The sequence below is a fragment of the Erpetoichthys calabaricus genome, chromosome 1 (genome assembly GCF_900747795.2).
Source record: "Erpetoichthys calabaricus chromosome 1, fErpCal1.3, whole genome shotgun sequence".
Lineage (NCBI taxonomy): Eukaryota > Metazoa > Chordata > Cladistia > Polypteriformes > Polypteridae > Erpetoichthys > Erpetoichthys calabaricus.
Window position 1 is genome coordinate 227,068,496 of NC_041394.2, and position 19,656 is coordinate 227,088,151.

At 40.9% G+C, this 19,656-nt stretch overlaps 1 protein-coding gene across 1 annotated transcript in view; it reads left to right on the forward strand.

Annotated features, from left to right (window-relative positions):
* Positions 1 to 19,656, forward strand: part of cerk (ceramide kinase) — a 191,243-nt gene that overhangs the window by 104,390 nt on the left and 67,197 nt on the right. The window contains exons 4-7 of the mRNA XM_051935160.1: positions 334 to 456; positions 5,076 to 5,201; positions 7,248 to 7,314; positions 18,886 to 19,013. Of these exons, the coding sequence (XP_051791120.1) occupies positions 334 to 456; positions 5,076 to 5,201; positions 7,248 to 7,314; positions 18,886 to 19,013 (444 nt within the window). The remainder of the gene's footprint in view (positions 1 to 333; positions 457 to 5,075; positions 5,202 to 7,247; positions 7,315 to 18,885; positions 19,014 to 19,656) is intronic.

The following is a 19,656-nucleotide window of genomic DNA, read 5'->3' on the forward strand; positions in this document are numbered from 1 at the left end:
TCAAGATAATGTACAGTTGATGTTAAGCTCCAGCATTATGATTCCACCAAATCACCACAGCAGTTTCACACTATGTATACTGTGCTTTGTAGCTTCTTACACTGTGGTTGTAATCCATTCACATGGTGTAGTGTTTTTTATGGTAAATGTAATGCCCTGTAAGGAAGTTGTAGTTTCTTGCTAATAGTGTCTTGTGGTGTTTTGTGGTGCCTTCAATTTAAAAAAAGAAAATGATATACACAGATTATAGTCTGGCAGGCAAAGATACAATAAATGACACCATCAGGAATTTAAGAGAGATTAAGTTTTTCACTGAATTTTATTTTTTTTTAGTGTTTTATGTTGAAAGAAGAGGACATCACCGCTGGCGGTATAGAAGTGCAAGTTTCTATAGTAATGATCTGCTCCTGTGTCATCAGTGGGTCCAATCACTGGGTGAACGCATTTCATTACTCAGTAAGTTGTTGCAATGCTGTCACTCAGCTGTTATTTTTAACAAGGCACTTGGTTATTATTTATTATTATTATTTTTATCGATTAAATGGCTTTTTTTTTCAAAATAAATTATGGCATTTGAAGCATGCATTCAGAATGAAATATAATTAGCTAGCTATTCTTGGTTATATTTGATAATTCATTAAAATGATCAGATCATTGGACAGTATGACAAATAGTTGTGCAGATGAATGCCCTTGGGTAATGCAGCTTATGCTGACTTCAGTTATAATTAAACTTTATTTCTTACTCACATGTAACATCAGTGCCAATATTACAGATAGACTTGTGTGGCAGTCCTTACCACTCAAGCTCTAATTACCACAGTCAATCCCAATATCAAATTTTGCCAAGTTTTTCTATAATGTTTCATTAAAACTATGGTGAAAGTTAAAGTTATTATCTTCTGGAAATATGTACATAAAATATTCAGCTGTTTTTAATTGCTATTCTTTAATCACCATTTTTTTTTGTTTGTCCTGTGCCCGCACTGTGTGTTTTAACTGCTTGTTTTATAATATCTTTGATATAATTCATAATGTACAGCATACTGTATTCGTAATGATTTAAACTTAACTAAAGAGGCAGCTACAACCACTCAACTGGAATAACAATATAAACTGAAAATCTTTTTTTTTATTAAGGGACAGCATGATGACACGTTACTTGAGCACAACTCCAAAGATGCTCATTATCAATGAAGAGATTTGCACTTTCTCTCCATGTCTGTGTGGGTTTTTTCTACTGATATTCTACTTTTTCTCTCACATCCTAAAATGTCTGAGTTAGTGTGTGACCTGCAATGAGTAGGCATGTCACCTAATGCTGGTTCTAGACTTGTATCTGAATCCTTTAGGGATAGGCTCAATAATCATGAAATGGATTTAAAAAGATGTGGGTGGATGGCAGATTTTTTAAATAGTAAACTACGGTTTTAAAGAAGCTGGTATAATGGATCACAGACTATAGCTATAGAAGGAGGTAAAGTGTATTTTTGTCCTTGTGTTTCTTTGTTTGTGAAAGCCTGTATCAGCTTCATCCATACAGTGCAAACCACTCATTCTGTTTCTATTAACACACTTAGAGTTTGGGGACAGTTTCTTATCTTGTATTCCATCTCAATGATACATTTACCAAAATCATTTTAGCTTATGACAGAAGCCCATCCCCATTCTTTTATACACATCTGAAGTAACTCTTAAAAGAGGAATAAATACAGCTGGGGTCTTATGTATAAAACCTTGCTTAGATTCCATGCTAAAACTTTGCTCACACTCGAAAGGCAAAAAAGGCATGTGATATCCCATGTAGTGGGAAAGTGGCCCCAACCTATACTCTGGACATCTGGTAGATAATGAGCTGAACAGGATTAGAGGAGAGAACAGACAAAGAACAAAATCGAAGGGTGAAAGGTGCAAATTTATTATTAGAGTGCTGTACAACAAAAGCAAGCAGTGTCAGGCAGCTGTTGATTCACAGTCCTCCAGCCCTGACACTCCAATAAAAGGTAAATAATAAAAAAAGGACAACACCAAAAATAAAGTAGGATGTTTTCAAAGTAGGTACAGTGCACTCCAATAGTCCTCTATTCACAAATTACACACACACACAAAAAAATTCGGTTTTCCTTTTGTTGAAAGTGGCTCAGTAAGTTCTTCAAAAGGGAAAAATACAGAAAAATCAGGTGTGTGTAAATACACACAAGAAAGTCAATTGCACCAATGCCAAAAGAAAACTATCCCACAACTAAGTATTGAAATATGCCTTCACAAAAAACAATCACACTGAGATATTTACAAAGCTGTCAAGAAAAAAAAAACAATTGCTCCCTCTATAACTCAGCAGTGCTTATCCCTGCCTCACCTTTAGGTCCACTGATGACTCTTATTGGCCGGCAACTCCTTAAATATAAGAAGTTAGAGACACTGGTGCATTTACTTTGCACGCCGCGACATGCCCTGGGCGAGTTTCTGGTTTAAAATCAAACATTTGCCTGTAGGCCTCATATACAGCAAGCAGCTGTGTTGAGCTCATACATGCCAATGCCTTCGCTCCAGTAACTAATCTTATTTACTTAAAATATAGGATACCAATTTCTCGCACTACCTTAAATGTTTCCAGGTGCACCGCTCATCAAACCACCAGTGATGGACAGGCTGCGAGGACCCTGACATATGAAGCTGAACCCCTGCAAGGGAACTTGTACTGACCATTATACAGGCTCCCCGTGTGCTCAGATACATCGTACCTTGCAGCATGCACCCGCCGTCCCAGCAGCATCTTCAACACAAAACAGAAAGCACCATTCTTTTAAGCTGGCTTATATTACATGCATGTGTCTTTAGTCACTCCCCGTCGCCTCCTGCCAGCACTATGTGCTGCTTATAAAATGTCTTTTTTTGAATATTCATGATCTAATAGCCATATAAATTTGGCCATGTTCCTGAGTGACATCTTTACTACAAACCATGGAAGAACACTGAAAATGGTTATTGGTATAAAGGAATATGATGAGAGATCTGTGGTAAAGTGCAGTTTTGTGTGTGCACGAGCATGCTTTGCTCTGGAGTTGCTGATTATTCTTTTGAGGAGCAGGTGCAATGACAGTCGAGTCCTACCCAGGTATCTGAGATATGCCAGGGGAGCGAGAAGGAAGACAGGAGGACAGCTGACCCCGAGAGGTCTGGCCAATGCTAATTAAGGCAGCCAAGGTTAGAGTCATTTGAGCTGGAGGACAGAGAGGAAGATAATAATAATAATAATAATTCATTACATTTATATAGCGCTTTTCTCAGTACTCAAAGCGCTATCCACACAGGGAGGAACCGGGATGTGAACCCACAATCTTCCACAGTCTCCTTACTGCAAAGATGTGCTGGGCTTGTCTGGGATCACAGAAGGAACACTAAGAACCCAATAATTGCATTTGTTTTACTCTGCTTTTAACTCTGGATTTTAACTCTCAGACTGTCACTGATTTTAATGGATTATTTATTTATTTATCAATTGACTGATTGAATCACTGCACTGTTTGCACTTTCATTTGTTGGATTTTAATAAATGCACAGAACTCTTTTGCACAAACCCCTTGCTGAATGTGTGTCCTCATTTACCTGGCTCATCTTGGTACATGATTACCGACAGTTATGAGTTGAAAAGGTTCCTGGAAGCAACAGTGGAGTGTGGACTTTCACAGGGAGCGCCAGTAGAGTTTCTTGACATACTTTTGCTGAATGGAATGGAATCCGACATTACAGAGACCCTCATGCAGAAATCATGCGATGTGTTCCAGTATATATATATCAACAACTTTAGGGCATTTACTAACAGGTATGAATTAGCTAACCAGTTTGGAATCACGCAATCATCCCTGAACCTTGTTGTGCTGATGTATGGGATGGTATAATTAAAATGCTACCCATATACATCCAGTTTCATTACAGTCAGGTTGAGTAAGCCAAGCTCAGAAAATTGCTGATTTTCCTAATGTGATCAACGCAATTGACTTCACACACCATCACAGAGCAAACTTGATTTTGTAAACAGAAACCACTTTAATCCAATTAATATTGAACTAATATATGAAGCTCAAGTGTGTCTGACTAAGGTTGTTGTGAGGCAGCCTGGCTGAACCCACTATTCTGTTATGTTATCAAATAGGAGTGTAGGAAGCAGACTTCAGAGTCATGCTATACTGTATGTGATGGTTGACCTCTTTGTAATGCTGCCATTGCCCGTTTTGTCATACAACATACAGCACACCTTTTTTTTTATAGACAATACAGATCAGATACATGCTGGGGCAATTAACATTAAGTGCATACATTAGGTATTAACATTGAAAGCGAATGTATTGAAGGAGGATGTCAGTTAACTTTAATATAAGTAGTTCAAGAACTTTGGAATGTGACTGACTCGACCTTGAAGTGCACAGTGAAACACAATTTTTTTCTGTTCAACTTATTATCCTGTTGCCTGAAGTCACCAAAATTCTAAAACCAAAAAGGTCAGTGTAGGACTTGCGGATGGACAAAATTTGCCATTAACATTAAGCCAATTTTTCACTCCCAAGTTTGTGTTTTATATACCGCAAATTATGTGTAAGAAAAGACTTATACATATTTCTGAGTGTAAACAGGTTTTGTACATGAAGCACCTGGTTCCTTATTAAAATAAAAAGCTTAACATTGATTTTATATATAAGTGATATAGGATTATAAGCCATGGGACAGGACACCAAAATGATATATGTGACCTATGGTCAAGTTGATGGATGCTGTGTGAAGCTGCCTGCAATTAGATTAGAAAGAGAAGCTTACATAATTTGAACTCTTTGAAAAAAATATTCTTACATAAAATGGAAATTTTAAAATCCTCAACAATTCATCAGTCTCTTGCTAATTAATGTTTTTGACAGTTAATTGTGTTGTTTAAGCATATGTTTTCTTTCTTTGTATACTTGACAGATACTTCCAGTATCTGTAAAAACTCAAATGCGAATATACATTGATTCTGAATGTACTTGCATAAAAATGTCTACTGTGTCATTTAATCAAGCAATATTTTTAACTGGTCTACAGCTTGCAGGCCAAGGCACCTTCTTGTCTATATTAATCCATTTGCCGGAAAACAACATGGCAAGAAGATTTATGAACAGAAAGTAGCCCCGCTTTTTACCTTAGCCTCTATTACCACTGATGTAATTGGTGAGTTCAGGCTTTAAATGTTTTTTTTTTTTTTTACTTTCAAATTAAAGTACAATGTTTATAGCAGTATATTGATTTGTGATAATGAATATCGCAGTACATAAATATTAGAGGTAGTAAATTTTGACTTACTGTGTAATGTGCATGGTCATTATTAGCCAATGAACACAAAAATCGGGTTATATTTTATGACAATGTGTCTTTAAAGATAAATTCATTGTGGTTATGACCTTGTCATTACTATTGTAGCTGTCTGAAAATGTAATGGGATACAGCAGATTTAATCTTAATTAAGTTTGTAAAAAATATAAAAGTACTGGCTCTCTGTACAGGTTTGGTTCTTGTATGGGAAAGAATGATTGCTGTTTATTAGAAAAAAGTTTCTTAATTTCAGGGTACAAAGATGGTGTTATCCATGGGAGTGTAGCTTACATAACAAAGATGATAAAAAAGAAGGTTCAGGATCAGTGTAAATGCATTGGGATTAATGCCAAACAAATAAACAATGCACCCCAGATTTCCTATACAGGAAATTTAGGCAAAATGTTGAGAACAGGAAAGGAGCCTCTTACACATTTGTAGATCCAAAACTGTGTTTAGTGAGATGCAGTATAAGATAGTGAGACTGACATTCATATTTTTATCAGTGATAAAAGGGTCAATGTCAGGGGTATGTAGAGGCATACAGTACAAAGTGGTTAGGATGGCACATGGGAATAGTGAAAGTTTTACAGTAAATGTGGGACTTCAGCTGAGATAGAGTCCATTGCTGCTTGTTAACATTGATGGAAGGCATTTAAAGGAAATTAAAATTCTGCTGATTCCTAAAGCAAAGGGAAAGTTGAAGTCAATGTAGAGAAAATGAAACGACCTAAAGCAGAAAACAGAAGAATCCAAAGTGATAATTGGAGGCCAAAGTACAGGAAGCACAGTGTAAATGTCAGCATTGTGTTTTTAATAAAGATGCTGGAAAATTCACTTCAGAAAATGGTTGTTGGAAGTAGGGTTATAAAAGATGCTTTGCTGTGAGTAGTCTTTGAAGTATGTGGTAAGCATATTTGTTTGTTAAACATGTATCATGGGTTGTCAGCTTCTATGAACAGGGGTTGACTTAGATATTTCCAATACTGATGATGGAATTGGCAGAACAGTTCTAACTATGCAAAATGAGCTACTCTGGCATTGACAGGAAAAAATATATGGAAGTAAGTATATGCCAACTGTGTAAGGAGTTGTTTGGTATACAGGAGTGACATGTGCCCAATAAGGTGAAACTTAAAGCAACGATCTAAAGTGTCACGAGATGACAATATTCACAAGGATGCACAGGAGTGGTGAGATGGTTGTAGAGTTGGCCGAGGTGATATGAATTGTGATTTGAACTGTGACTTTTTCTGTTATTATTAATTGTGGACCTCCCAGATTTTTTTTTCCTCCGCAAATAATTTTGACTGCAGTTTTTGTTTCTGGTCTGGAGGTGAATGTGCACTAAGCAGCATCACTATTCCATATATATTTAGTCTCACTTGTCAGCAGTATGCATTTAGAGAGCATCTGAATTTTCACATTGCTCAAAATGTTGTTTGTCTGAGGTCTCCTCATGTTGCTCATTTTAAAGATGTTTTTTCAGTCTGTACTGTACAGCTCACAGACATTTTCACCTGGTTTGTTGCTGTTGTTTGTTATATCTAAAGTTCATGAAAACATGCTGCAATTGATTCACTGGCTTATTTAATTAGTTAGCATTTTTCTAAAGTTTGGTTATAGATTTTGATGACTTTAAAATGGATAAAATAGCTGTGCTGCTATTGTACCTTAATCAAATGTAATTATTTCTATCACTTTAACTTTTATAAACTATTATTAGAATAGTTCTTTTTGGCCTTCTTATTTTTTTCAAAAAGTTTTTTTTTTAATATGAAATGTACCTTTAAAATAATATCTCATAAAATAAATGTTAATCAACACTTGCTGGCTTGCTTATGAGTTCTGAGAATAATTGCTTAGTTATAACCAGCCACTTATTATATGCATTTGTTTCCATAGTAACAGAGCATGCTAATCATGCTAGAGACCATTTGTGCACTGAAGCTGACCTCAGAAAATACGATGGGTGAGTATTTACCTTGGAGAACTTTAATAATGGTTTCATTTAATTAAGTTTATGAGCGGAATTATTAATTGAAATATTTATGAGATAATTCCTGGCATAAAATGCATACATGCATAATTAATGAAGTTCTGAATACTGAAGTAATATATACTGAACTTTGGAAGTTCAGTGACAAATGAAACAGGTTTGCTTATGATATATTATGATACTTTTTAAACTATTGCACAGTATTTCTCTGAATGGATAATAATAGTAATAACCGACTTAGTTAGGCAAAGCTTTATATACAGTATATACTCAGATATTTCCAGCTTTGTGTTTTAAAGACATGTTAAACACATCAAAAACAGTCGTTTATTAAAGATAAATGTTGTTTTAGAGTTGTTCCAAAAATTAACAAAGAGAATCCCGAAGTGAAATTAATTGATCTTATTATACTTCTTATTCAAGAAAGAGGCAATTAGAGGCAACTGATTTTTCTTGAATTGACCTTTGTGGCTTATCCTCTGGAGTAATCTTTGGCTGTTCAAAAAGGATTTGTTAGATTTGTAGGCAAGATGAGCCCTCTATAGGAAGCATTATTAGATCCGCCTCTTTGTTTTCACAATTCATTTGCTGTTATTTTTAAATTAAGTGGCAAAAACCTAAATGATGCACTAAACCAGGAGTGGGCAAATTCATTCCTGGAGGGCCGCAGTGGCTGCAGGTTTTTGTTCCAACCCAATTGCTTAATAAGAAGCACTTATTGCTCTAGAAACACTTCTGCTTCATTTTAGTTATCTCCCTCGTTAAGATTATGAACCCTTATTGCTTATTTAAATCTTAAACAGCTGCATTCTTGGTTTTTAATTGCTCCTTGTTAGCAATAAGATGCAAATGACAAAAGAAACCAGCAGTTATCCATTTTGCTTGTTACCCTTTACACCTGTGTGTATTTATCGTGCACTATTTGGTTTAATTAAATACTTGGAAGGAAAGAGAAGAGAAAAAAGTGAAGGATTGAGAATTACCCATCCGTTTTACACTTCAAAGTATTTGTATGATATCCTTAGAATGGAAAAAAAACATCTAGGATATGAGAATGACTTGACATAGCAGAGTTAAAGCACTAACAAGCCATGAAATGTAATTATTGGCAAGGATTGTTTTCTAATTAAGCAACTGGGTTGGAACAAAAACCCGCAGCCACTGCGGCCCTCCAGGAATGAATTTTCCCACCCCTGCGCTAAACTAAGGCAAAATACAAAAAAAAAGTTCTGTTATGTAAAATGATGAAGATCAGGCCAACTCTGGTAACTAACTATAGTATAAATCAGTTAGTAATAACACTGCACAACAATATTTTTGAAAAGTCTTGCTTCCTGAAAAGTTTTTGTTTGTGACAGGTACCTACTGGGTATGTATAAATATAGTTTTGGTTTTACTACATCACATAGGAACTCTGAGAAATAGACATTTATGTTTACTGATAATAACGTATTTAGTCATGTTTATATTTCGCATAAGCTATTAAATTCAACAAGATTAAAAGTGTTTTGCTCCCAATTTGCTTTTGTATTCAGTGTCTAGTGCATCATGTTGCAGTGTCCAACAGTAGTCAGTAAGCATTGACGGATTCCAGTTGCCCTGGTATCGTTTCTCCATCTTAGCAATGTCCTGGCGAAACCTTTCGCTGTGTTTGTCACTGACAGCACTGAGATTTGCGGGGAAGAAATCTTAAGTGTGAGTGGAGGAAATTAATCTTGAGTGACATGTTACACTTCATTGTCTTGTATGCTTTGAGAAGTTTGTCTACCAGCTGAATGTAGTTTGGGGCTCTGCTATTGCCCAGAAAATTGTCAACAACGTTGACAGGCTTTCTAGGCAGTTTTTTCGGGCCCATCTAACAGATCTTCAAACCGCTTGTCGCTCATAACATGTCTGATCTGGGGGCCAACAAAAATGCACTCTTTGATATTGGTGTCAGTTATTCTTGGGAACATCTGTCTTAAATAACGAAAACCTTCACCTTCCTTGTTCAGTGCTTTCACAAAATTCTTCATGAGTCCCAGTTTTATGTGAAGACGAGGCAAAAATGCCCTTGCTGGGTCGACAAGCGATTCATGTGCCACATTTTTCTGTCCTGGGAACTAACTTTTTATGGAGTGGCCAGTTCTGTCGAGAATAGTGCGACTCTTTGAACGACTGTCTCATTCACAGATGAAACAACAGTACTTTGTATAGCCGAGCTGCAGTCCTAGTAACAGATCTACGACTTTAAGATCTCCATAGATATTCCAGTTGTACCTGCTATACTGAATATGGTTCAGCAACAGTTCCATATTCTCATACGTTTCTTCCATGTGTGCTGCATAGCCAACAGGTAATGAAGGATAAACGTTGTCATTGTGTAGCAGTACAGCTTTCAGTCTTTACATTGACGAATCAATGAAGAGACACCACTCTTCCGGGTTGTGATCACAACCCAAGGCAAAGAACAATCCTTCAATGTAACAACAGAAGCAGAGACTATTGACTGTTGACAAAAAATTTGGTTATATCATGATGTTGGCCACGAAACACAGAAATTTTCGTACTTGGTGACAGCAAACACCATTCCTGCAGTCTAGAACCCAGCAGCTCGGCTTTTGCTTTTGTCAGACCCAAATCTCTGACCAAATCTTTCAATTCTGGACTGTGTTATCAGATGTGGATCACCTGATGAACACGGTTGAAAATCCGGGTCAATGTCACTGTCAGTACCGCAGTTTCTTCATCTGGTTCGTCTAAGGTCCAATCCTCTGGTGGTTTCGGAATTGGTAGACTGTTGTCATGTGGCATGGGTCTCATTGCTGAAGGCAGAGTAGGATATTCAATTGACTTCTTGTTTTTGGCAGAGAAACCAAACACATTAGTCAAACAGAAATAACAGTCCATCACATGGTGTTTCTGTTCTCGCAATATCATCAGAACAGCAACCGGCGTTGTCTTTCGAGTGCCTCTGAGCCTGGCTCTCAGACTGGCAGCCCATGTCGCACAGCAAATGTGAGGGTCCCATTCCTTGTCTTGATCACCAATTTTGCAGCCGAAATACAAATGATAACCTTTCTTCACAAGAGCAGTCATCCAACATCTCTGAGGTGCAAGTGTATATTTGCCACAGATATAGCAGAATGTATCGCGGCTGTTGCGACATTGACGAGACATATCGCCTGACACCAAAATGTGTATAGCATCAAGCTTACTTACTGTTATATTACTGCAGATACTATACTTTACTATACTGATACTATACAAACACACTGATTATCTACAGTATATTAACCAAATGAGCAGGATCGGTGTATGCAAGCCACCTTTATAGCATGCTGAGACAGAGTCAAGCTCGTTCAGACCTGCCCAGGATGTCAACTTCCACAGAACAGCTTCCAACCTGGCCTGATTCCATGCCTGGACATGCACAGGCTGCACAAACCGTTGTTGATAAGTCACTTACGGGAGCAAAAATGTTTAGATACAAATATAAGAAAAAATCATCCAACAGTGTTCAAGAAGCAAAACCTTTGTTGTGCAGTATAATAAAAGATATTAAATATCTAGTCCAGGACAGTGAAAATGGTTAAGATGGGGGCAATTATATTATATTATATTATATTATATTATATTATATTATATTATATTATATTATATTATATTATATTATAGCGACTCTTTAGTTTCACCCGGGGGGGGGTAAACATTAACCTTGTAATTTTGCTGATTTGAATGAATGTAACTGCTCAGTACTGATTACGTGCAACACCAAATTGGTTGGATTAGCTCATTAAGCCTTGAACTTCATAGACAGGTGTGTCCAATCATGAGAAAAGGTATTTAAGGTGGTCAATTGCAAGTTGTGCTTCCCTTTGACTCTCCTCTGAAGAGTGACAGCATGGGATCCTCAAAGCAACTCTCAAAAGATCTGAAAACAAGGATTGTTAAGTATCATGGTTTAGGGGAGGCTACAAAAAGCTATCTCAGAGGTTTAAACTGTCAGTTTCAACTGTAAGGAATGTAATCAGGAAATGGAAGGCCACAGGCAAAGTTGCTGTTAAACCCAGGTCTGGCAGGCCAAGAAAAATACAGGAGCAGCATATGCACAGGATTGTGAGAATGGTTATAGTCAACCCACAGATCACCTCCAAAGACCTGCAAGAACATCGTGCTGCAGATGGTGTATCTGTACATCATTCTACAATTCAGCGCAATTTGCACAAAGAACATCTGTATGGCAGCGTGATGAGAAAGAAGCCCTTTCTGCACGCATGTCACATACAGAGTCGCTTATTGTATGCAAATGCTCATTTAGACAAACCAGATTCATTTTGGAACAAAGTGCTTTGGACTGGTCATAACAAAAGGCACTTTGCATGGCAGAAGAAGAACACAACATTCCAAGAAAAACACCTGCTATCTACTGTCAAATTTGATGGAGGTTCCATCATGCTGTGTGGCTAGTTCAGGGACTGGGGCCCTTGTTAAAGTCGAGGGTCGGATGAATTCAACCCAATATCAACAAATTCTTCAGAATAATGTTCAAACATTGGTCACAGAGTTTAAGTTACGCAGGGTTTGGATATTCCAACAAGACAATGACCCAAAACACAATTCAAAATCTACAAAGGCATTCATGCAGAGTGAGAAGTACAATGTTCTGGAATGGCCGTCACAGTCTCCTGACTTGAATATCATCGAAAATCTATGGGATGATTTTCAAGCAGGCTGTTCATGCTCGGCAGCCATCAAATTTAACTGAACTGGAGAGATTTTGTACGGAAGAATGGTCAAAACTACCTCCATCTAGAATCCAGACACTCATCAAAGGCTATCGGAGGTGTCTAGAGGCTGTTATATTTTCAAAAGAAGGCTCAACTAAGTATTGATGTAAAACAAAAATCCAAAGAATTAAGAGGGGTTCCCAAACTTTTTCATATGACTGTATTGATGCTGTTTTGAGTGTTAAAGCTTCTTGTTACATTAGCTAGATGGACAGTTGCATATTTTTTATGAACAGACATCAAAAAGGTTCATTTAGTCACACTAGACAATACTTTTATGTCTTACATGGTAAAAGGTTATACTGTATATGTAAATAAATTGTACGCCAGAAGTAGATACTATGCTGTGAAAGATTTGTATAAGTAGAAGCCAGATCAGTGAAAGGTACAATTATGATTAACATTTTAGTCATGGTGATGATTTGGGTATATATTTATTCCACCATACCTGTGTTATTCCTGCAGTGTTTTAAATTTGTAAAATTAATTCTTGTATTCAACTGTCCTTTTCAATCAATACAAAACACTGTATTTATCTAATCTATGTACAGTAATCCCTCCTCGATCGCGGGGGTTGCGTTCCAGAACCACCCGCGAAAGGTGAAAATCTGCGAAGTAGAAACCATATATTTATATGGTTATTTTTATATTGTCATGCTTGGGTCACAGATTTGCACAGAAACACAGGAGGTTGTAGAGAGACAGGAACTTTATTCCATCACTGCAAACAAACATTTGTCTCTTTTTCAAAAGTTTAAACTGTGCTCCATGACAAGACAGAGATGACAGTTCCGTCTCACAATTAAAAGAATGCAAACCTATCATCCTCTTCAAAGGAGTGCGCATCAGGAGCAGAGAATGTCACACAGAGAGAGAGAGAGAGAGAAAAGCAAACAATCAAAAATCAATAGGGCTGTTTGGCTTTTAAGTATGCGAAGCACCGCCAGACAAAGCAGCTGCAAGGAAGGGAGCAATGTGAAGGTAGTCTTTCAGCATTTTTTAGAGGAGCGTCAGTATCGTCTAGGCCAGTGTGCAAACAGCCCCTCCACTCACACCCCCTCCGTCAGGAGCAGAGAATGTCAGAGAGAGTGAGAGAGACAGAGAAAAAACAAACAATCAAAAATCAATACGTGCCGTTCGAGCTTTTAAGTATGGCGAAGCACCGTGCGGGAAGCATGTCGCTTGACAAAGCAGCTGCAAGGAAGGGAGCAGTGTGAAGGTAATCTTTCAGCATTTTTAGACGAGCGTCTGTATCATCTAGGTGTGCGAACAGCACCCCTGCTCACACCCCCTCCGTTAGGAGCAGAGAATGTCAGAGCGAGAGAGAGAGAAAAGCAAACAATCAAAAATCAATACGTGCTGTTTGATGTTTTAAGTATGCAAAGCACCGTGCGGCAAGCATATCTCTTGACAAAGCAGCCACATGTAAGCCCAGCAAGGAAGGGAGCCATGTGAAGGTAATCTTTCAGCGTTTTTTGAGGAGCGGCCATATCCTCTAGGTGTGCGAACAGCCCCCGTGTTCACAATATATTTGAGGAGTGTAGCAGATGTAGCGTTTGTCCACCTCTCGAACCCTCAGGTACCACTCTTGAGACCAGGTGAAAGTATATCTAATATTCTTTTTATTATAATACAGTGCACCAAGCACTCTCCTCCCCACACTCATTAATTACAATAAACTCTACAATAACCACAATCCTCCTCGCCTAGACACGTCGCCACCCTACCTCCCAGCTCAGCTCAGTGTTCTGGGCTTTCCTTAGTCCTTTTATAGCTCCTGACCCGGAAGTGGTTCCAAGCACAACCCACAAGTCCATTTTCTTCCGGGTCAGGGCAAACAGTCCTCTTCTTCATCCCGGGAGCACGTCGCTTCCTCCAGTCACGTGACTGTGATGCACTCCCGGGTTATAGGGCATGCAAGAGCCCACTAGCCCCCCTACAGCGGCTCCCAAGGTATCCAGCAGGGCTGTGTCACAACACTACAAAGTCCATGAGGCCCTGCTGGAACTCGGGGCACGAATATGCTGTCCGGAGGGCTCCTCCTAGCGGCCTGGGGGTGAGGGCCGGACTGGAAAGCCGGCAATCCTCCACAGTTCCCCCCTCTCAGCGAAGCCAACTGGGGCGGAGCGTTGGTCCCCGCGAGGGACGTTCTCCTCCAAGAGGACGCGTCGTCCGGACCCTGGCGACGATGTCGAGACCCCCCAGCGAACCTTGGGGGAACAGTGTATCGGTTATCCCACCGCTCCTCCGGGGACAACTTCGCCATAGGTGGCCCGGTTGACGGCAGTTGTAACACCGCCGCGGTCCTCCTGGTCGCCTCTCTTCTTGGGACCTAAAACACCTTGGGAATTCCGTCAGGGTTAGCTCCGCCCTGTCCTCCGCCAAGGAGGGAATTATGGCCGCTTTGCTGCTCTCTGCCCTTTTCTTTATTTTGTTAGGATACCCGCATTTTAATTTGGGGATCTCCTGCTTTCTCTGGGGCTTGTGCACAGCGTGAGGCTCTCTATGGAAAAGAGAGAGCCTCTTTGCTGTTTGCACGCCCGTTGTCCTATGTATTATTGGAGGCGGCGTCATTAGTACCACATCGCTCCGGGTAACAGCACTATCCAGCCGCCCCGGTTCGATTGGCACTTCCTCCGCCCCTCCAGTAACCAACGGCAACCCCCTTTTCACGCGGGTCGGGCTCTTAAGGTCCGCATTAGTCCAGAGCGGCGTCTGATACCGCCGCTCCGGTTCTAACGGACAATTGCCCGACCACTCCGTCATCGTGCCACACTCCAATGTCGGGTTCACAGCGCTTTGGCAACCGCTACTTTTTAAACGCAGTGCCGGTTCACACTGTGTCCCCTTATTATATACGGTACAGAGGGCACCTACCTGCACCGCCGCATTAATCGAGGCCGGGGCTTCACGGCCTAACCGCCGAAGGTATTCCTGTAGTCCCTTCAGCGGCGCTTCGGCTGCAGCTCCCAGCTCCTCCACTCGCTTCCTCAACTCATGTAGTCCCTGGAAGAAAATATTTAGGGGCTCGAGATATTTGTCGAGCTCCCCTAAGTTTATAAAGTTATTTGTCTCGGCCGGCAGTAAGGCTACTTCCTTGTTTTGATCACCTGCCGACCGGGGACCAATGAGCACGTCCGCTCCTGGCACGTGCTCCGCTGGGCTTCGTAAGGTCTCCTGGGACTTGGAGTCCTTAGAGGAACGGGTAGCCTCCCGCGGCCGGCTGCGGTCTGCCTTTTTAACTTTGCCTGCAGACACTACAGTCACTTCCCGCCCCTCTTTACCTTTGTTTAATATTGGCGCTTCCTCGCTCGCCACCCCCTTCCCCTTCAGGGAGCGCAGACGCGTTGGGGAATTATTGACCTCACCGACGGCTCCACTCTGACCTTCTTCCTGGTCACCATCGCGCGAGGTCACGTGGATACATCCCACGAATGGGTTGGCCGCTTCCAGCCGACTTCCAGCCCGACTTGCCTTCTGGGTATCGCGGCCATCTTGCCACAGTACGAGGCAGGTATCCGATTCACCGGGAGTTTTCCGAAGGCAGGCCTCTGCAAAATAGGAATAACACATCCCTTGCCCATCGGGCGTTGCCCCGGCACATACCTCCGGATTTTTCCGCGGTGTCCCCGATTCATTCAGGGCTGTTGATGCAGCCGATTGCTGGCAGCCTACTTGCAATTGTGCCCTTCGGACTTGCTCAGCCTTTATCGGCTGCCGGTCCTCCTCACACCCAGTCAGGTAAGCCCAGGTCAGCTCGGTGTCGGTTGCGGTCTTCACCCAGTTGCTGTTGGCCTTCTTCTTGCCCGACCTTTTCCCCATTGCAGCTGGCTGTGTGTCACGGCTCACGATAGCAGCGTTCTTCTTCGCGAGTGGAGTTTTCACCTCCGCGGTTACTTGAGGGACCTTCTTAGGGTTCTCTGCCACAACGAATTTAAGTTTAAATGCAGATCCTCTGCCTCCAGACGGCCAGAGTCTCCTGCCGACTACGCCAGTGTAGCAGATGTAGCGTTTGTCCACCTCTCGAACCCTCAGGTACCACTCTTGAGACCAGGTGAAAGTATATCTAATATTCTTTTTATTACAGTGCACCAAGCACTCTCCTCCCCACACTCATTAATTACAATAAACTCTACAATAACCACAATCCTCCTCGCCCAGACACGTCGCCACCCTACCTCCCAGCTCAGCTCAGTGTTCTGGGCTTTCCTTAGTCCTTTTATAGCTCCTGACCCGGAAGTGGTTCCAAGCACAACCCACAAGTCCATTTTCTTCCGGGTCAGGGCAAACAGTCCTCTTCTTCATCCCGGGAGCACGTCGCTTCCTCCAGTCACGTGACTGTGACGCACTCCCGGGTTATAGGGCATGCAAGAGCCCACTAGCCCCCCTACAGCGACTCCTGGCGGCCCCCAAGGTATCCAGCAGGGCTGTGTCACAACACTACAAAGTCCATGAGGCCCTGCTGGAACTCGGGGCACGAATATGCTGTCCGGAGGGCTCCTCCTAGCGGCCTGGGGGTGAGGGCCGGACTGGAAAGCCGGCAGTCCTCCACAGGAGTTTTATTTAATACGTAATACGCGCTCTGGTTGGGTAGCTTCTCTGCCATCTGCCAATAGCGTCCCTTGTATGAAATCAACTGGACAAACCAACTGAGGAAGCATGTGCCAGAAATTAAAAGACCCATTGTCTGCAGAAATCCGCGAACCAGCAAAAAATCTGTGATATATATTTAAATATGCTTACATATAAAATCCACGATAGAGTGAAGCCGCGAAAGTCGAAGCACAATATAGCGAGGGAGTACTGTACTTTATCTACTTTATATTAGTGAGGTACTTCAGGCCAAAATGTTGGGTGGTGTTTCAAATTGTTTCTTACTTTTTTCTATACCATGTTGTTGTTCTCTTTGAAACCTCACAGACAATGAACAGTATGACATGCATTCACAAAATGTGTGTGTGTGTTAAAGAAAGTCTTCTTCTTCTTTTTCTTTTTTCGGCTGCTCCTGTTAGGGGTCGCCAAAGTAGATTGTCTTTTTCCATATCCTCTTGTCCTCTGCATGTTGCTCTGTTACACCCACTACCTTCATGTCTTCTCTCACCACATCCATAAACCTCTTCTTAAGCCTTCCTCTTACCTGGCAGCACCATCCTTAGCATCCTTTTCCCAATATATCCAGCATGTCTCCTCTGTCCAAACAAACACAATCTTGCTTCTCTGACTTTGTCTCCTAACTGTCCAACCTGAGCTGACCCTCTAATGTACTCATTTTTAGTCCTGTTCATCCCTCGTCACACCCAATGCAAATCTTAACATCTTTAACTAATACACCTTCAGCTCTGTCTCCTGTTTATTGGTCAGTGCCACCATCTCCAACCCATACCTGGCCTTGCTATTGTATTGTAGACCTTCCCTTTCATTCTTGCTGATAACCGTCTGTTACAAATCATTCCTGACACTATTCTCCACCCTTTGCACTCTGCCTGCACTCTCTTCTTCACCTCTCTTCCATTCTCCCCATTACTCTGTACTGTTGATCCCATGTATTTAAACTCATCCACCTTTGCCAACTCTACACCCTGCATCCTCATCACTCCTCTGACGTCCCTCTCATTTACAAACATGTATTCTGACTTGTTCCTACTAGCCTTCATTCCTCTCCTCTCTAGAGCATATTTCCACCTCTCCAGGGTCACTTCAACCTGCTCCTTACTCTCGCTACAGATCACAGTGTCATCAGCTCCTGTCTAATCTCCTCTGTCAACCTGTCCATCATCATTGCAAATAAGAAAGGGCTCAGAGGAGATCCGTGATGTAATCCCACCTCCACCTTGAATGCATCTGTCACTCCTACAGCAGACCTCGCCACTGTTGCATTTCCCTCATACATTTCCTGTACAAGTCTTACATTCTTCTCTGCCACTCCCGACTTCCTCATACCATACCACACCACAACTCTTCTCAAGGCACCCTGTTAAATACTTTCTCCAGGTCCACAAAGATGCAATGCGAACTCCTACCATTCTCTATACTTCTCCATCAACACCCTCAGAGCTAACTTCACATCTGTGGTGCTCTTCCCTGACATGAAACCATATTGCTGCTTGCTAATCATCACCTCCCTTCTTAACCTAGCTTCCGCTACTCTTTCCCATAACTTAATTCTGTGGCTCATCAGTTTTCTCCCTCTGTAGATTCTTATGCAGCTCATCATATGCCTTTTCTTTAGCCTTCACCACCTCTCTCTTACCTTACCTCCTTGTACCCCTGTCTACTTTCTGCATCTATCTGACTACTCCAATTCTTCTTCGCGAACCATCTGACCTTCTACATTCCTCTGCTCGACACCATACCTACCTCATACCTCATCCCCTCTGTTACCTTCACCAACATGTCCATTGAAATCTTCTCCAATCACCACTCTCTCTCCCTTGGGCTCAGTGTTCACCACTTCACCCTCTTCTTCTCCTTCTTCGTCCATCAGTAGCCTAATTTTCACCAGCACCCTGTTGGCTAACAGTACTGGTGGTGGCCGCTGTAAACCCAGGCCTCAATCGATCTAGTATGGAAATCTGTATTGTTGTTTGCATATTGATCTAGCAAACTTTTACACCGGATGCCCTTCCTGACGTAACCCTCCTCATTTACCCAGGCTTGGGACCATCACGAAGAAACACTGCTTTATGCATCCCCTGTGGTTGTGTTTTTTTTAATAAGAAAGTATTTTATAAAATATATTATACTGCTTACACATGAATTTATTTGGATTCTCTAGGGTTATCTGTGTTGGTGGAGATGGAATGTTCAGTGAAGTTATGCATGGTTTAATTGCAAGAATTAATCAAGACAACACTACAGAAAATCTCATCCAGTGTAATTTTAGGATTGGAATTGTTCCTGCAGGTGAGTTAATTGATTGTTAATCGAGTCATTGATTATCATTGCTTTTTGCAAGCTTCCTTTAAACTGAGATAGATATAATGGCACACTCTGTGCTCATTTAGTTCCATTTATGTGAAAGCTTGACCTGGCAACAACAGACATAGTACTGATGCTCAATCAGAATTAAATGCTAATCCATTACACTTCGTAAGTTTCAATTGCCTTTCTACCAAACAACACATAATTTTTATTGATTTGATTGATCACAATGATAGAATTATGTAATAGTGAAAATGTAAAATGAGAGTTGATTGAAAGTGATTTATCAGAGAGAAAGATGAGAAATTTTTAGAACAGCTGAACTGTTGCCAGTTTAAAAAGAAAACTAGACCATTTGTGTTGCTGAATATGAATTTTTGGTAATGTTTTGCTACCTAATAAGCTAAATAGACTAAATGAGTTTCTTACTGTAGGTGACTGGTTGGCAACATACAAGAAGTTGTAAAGAGGGACTAAACTCCAATTTGAAACCTGCATTGGTAAACAAAATTATATATAGTATGTAGCCAATGTTCCAGAAGCAAGTTCAGTGTCCAGCATCATTATTCCCTCAAGTCAACAGTTGGCAGAATGTAGCAGGGATTTCTTGCGTTATAGAAGGGCA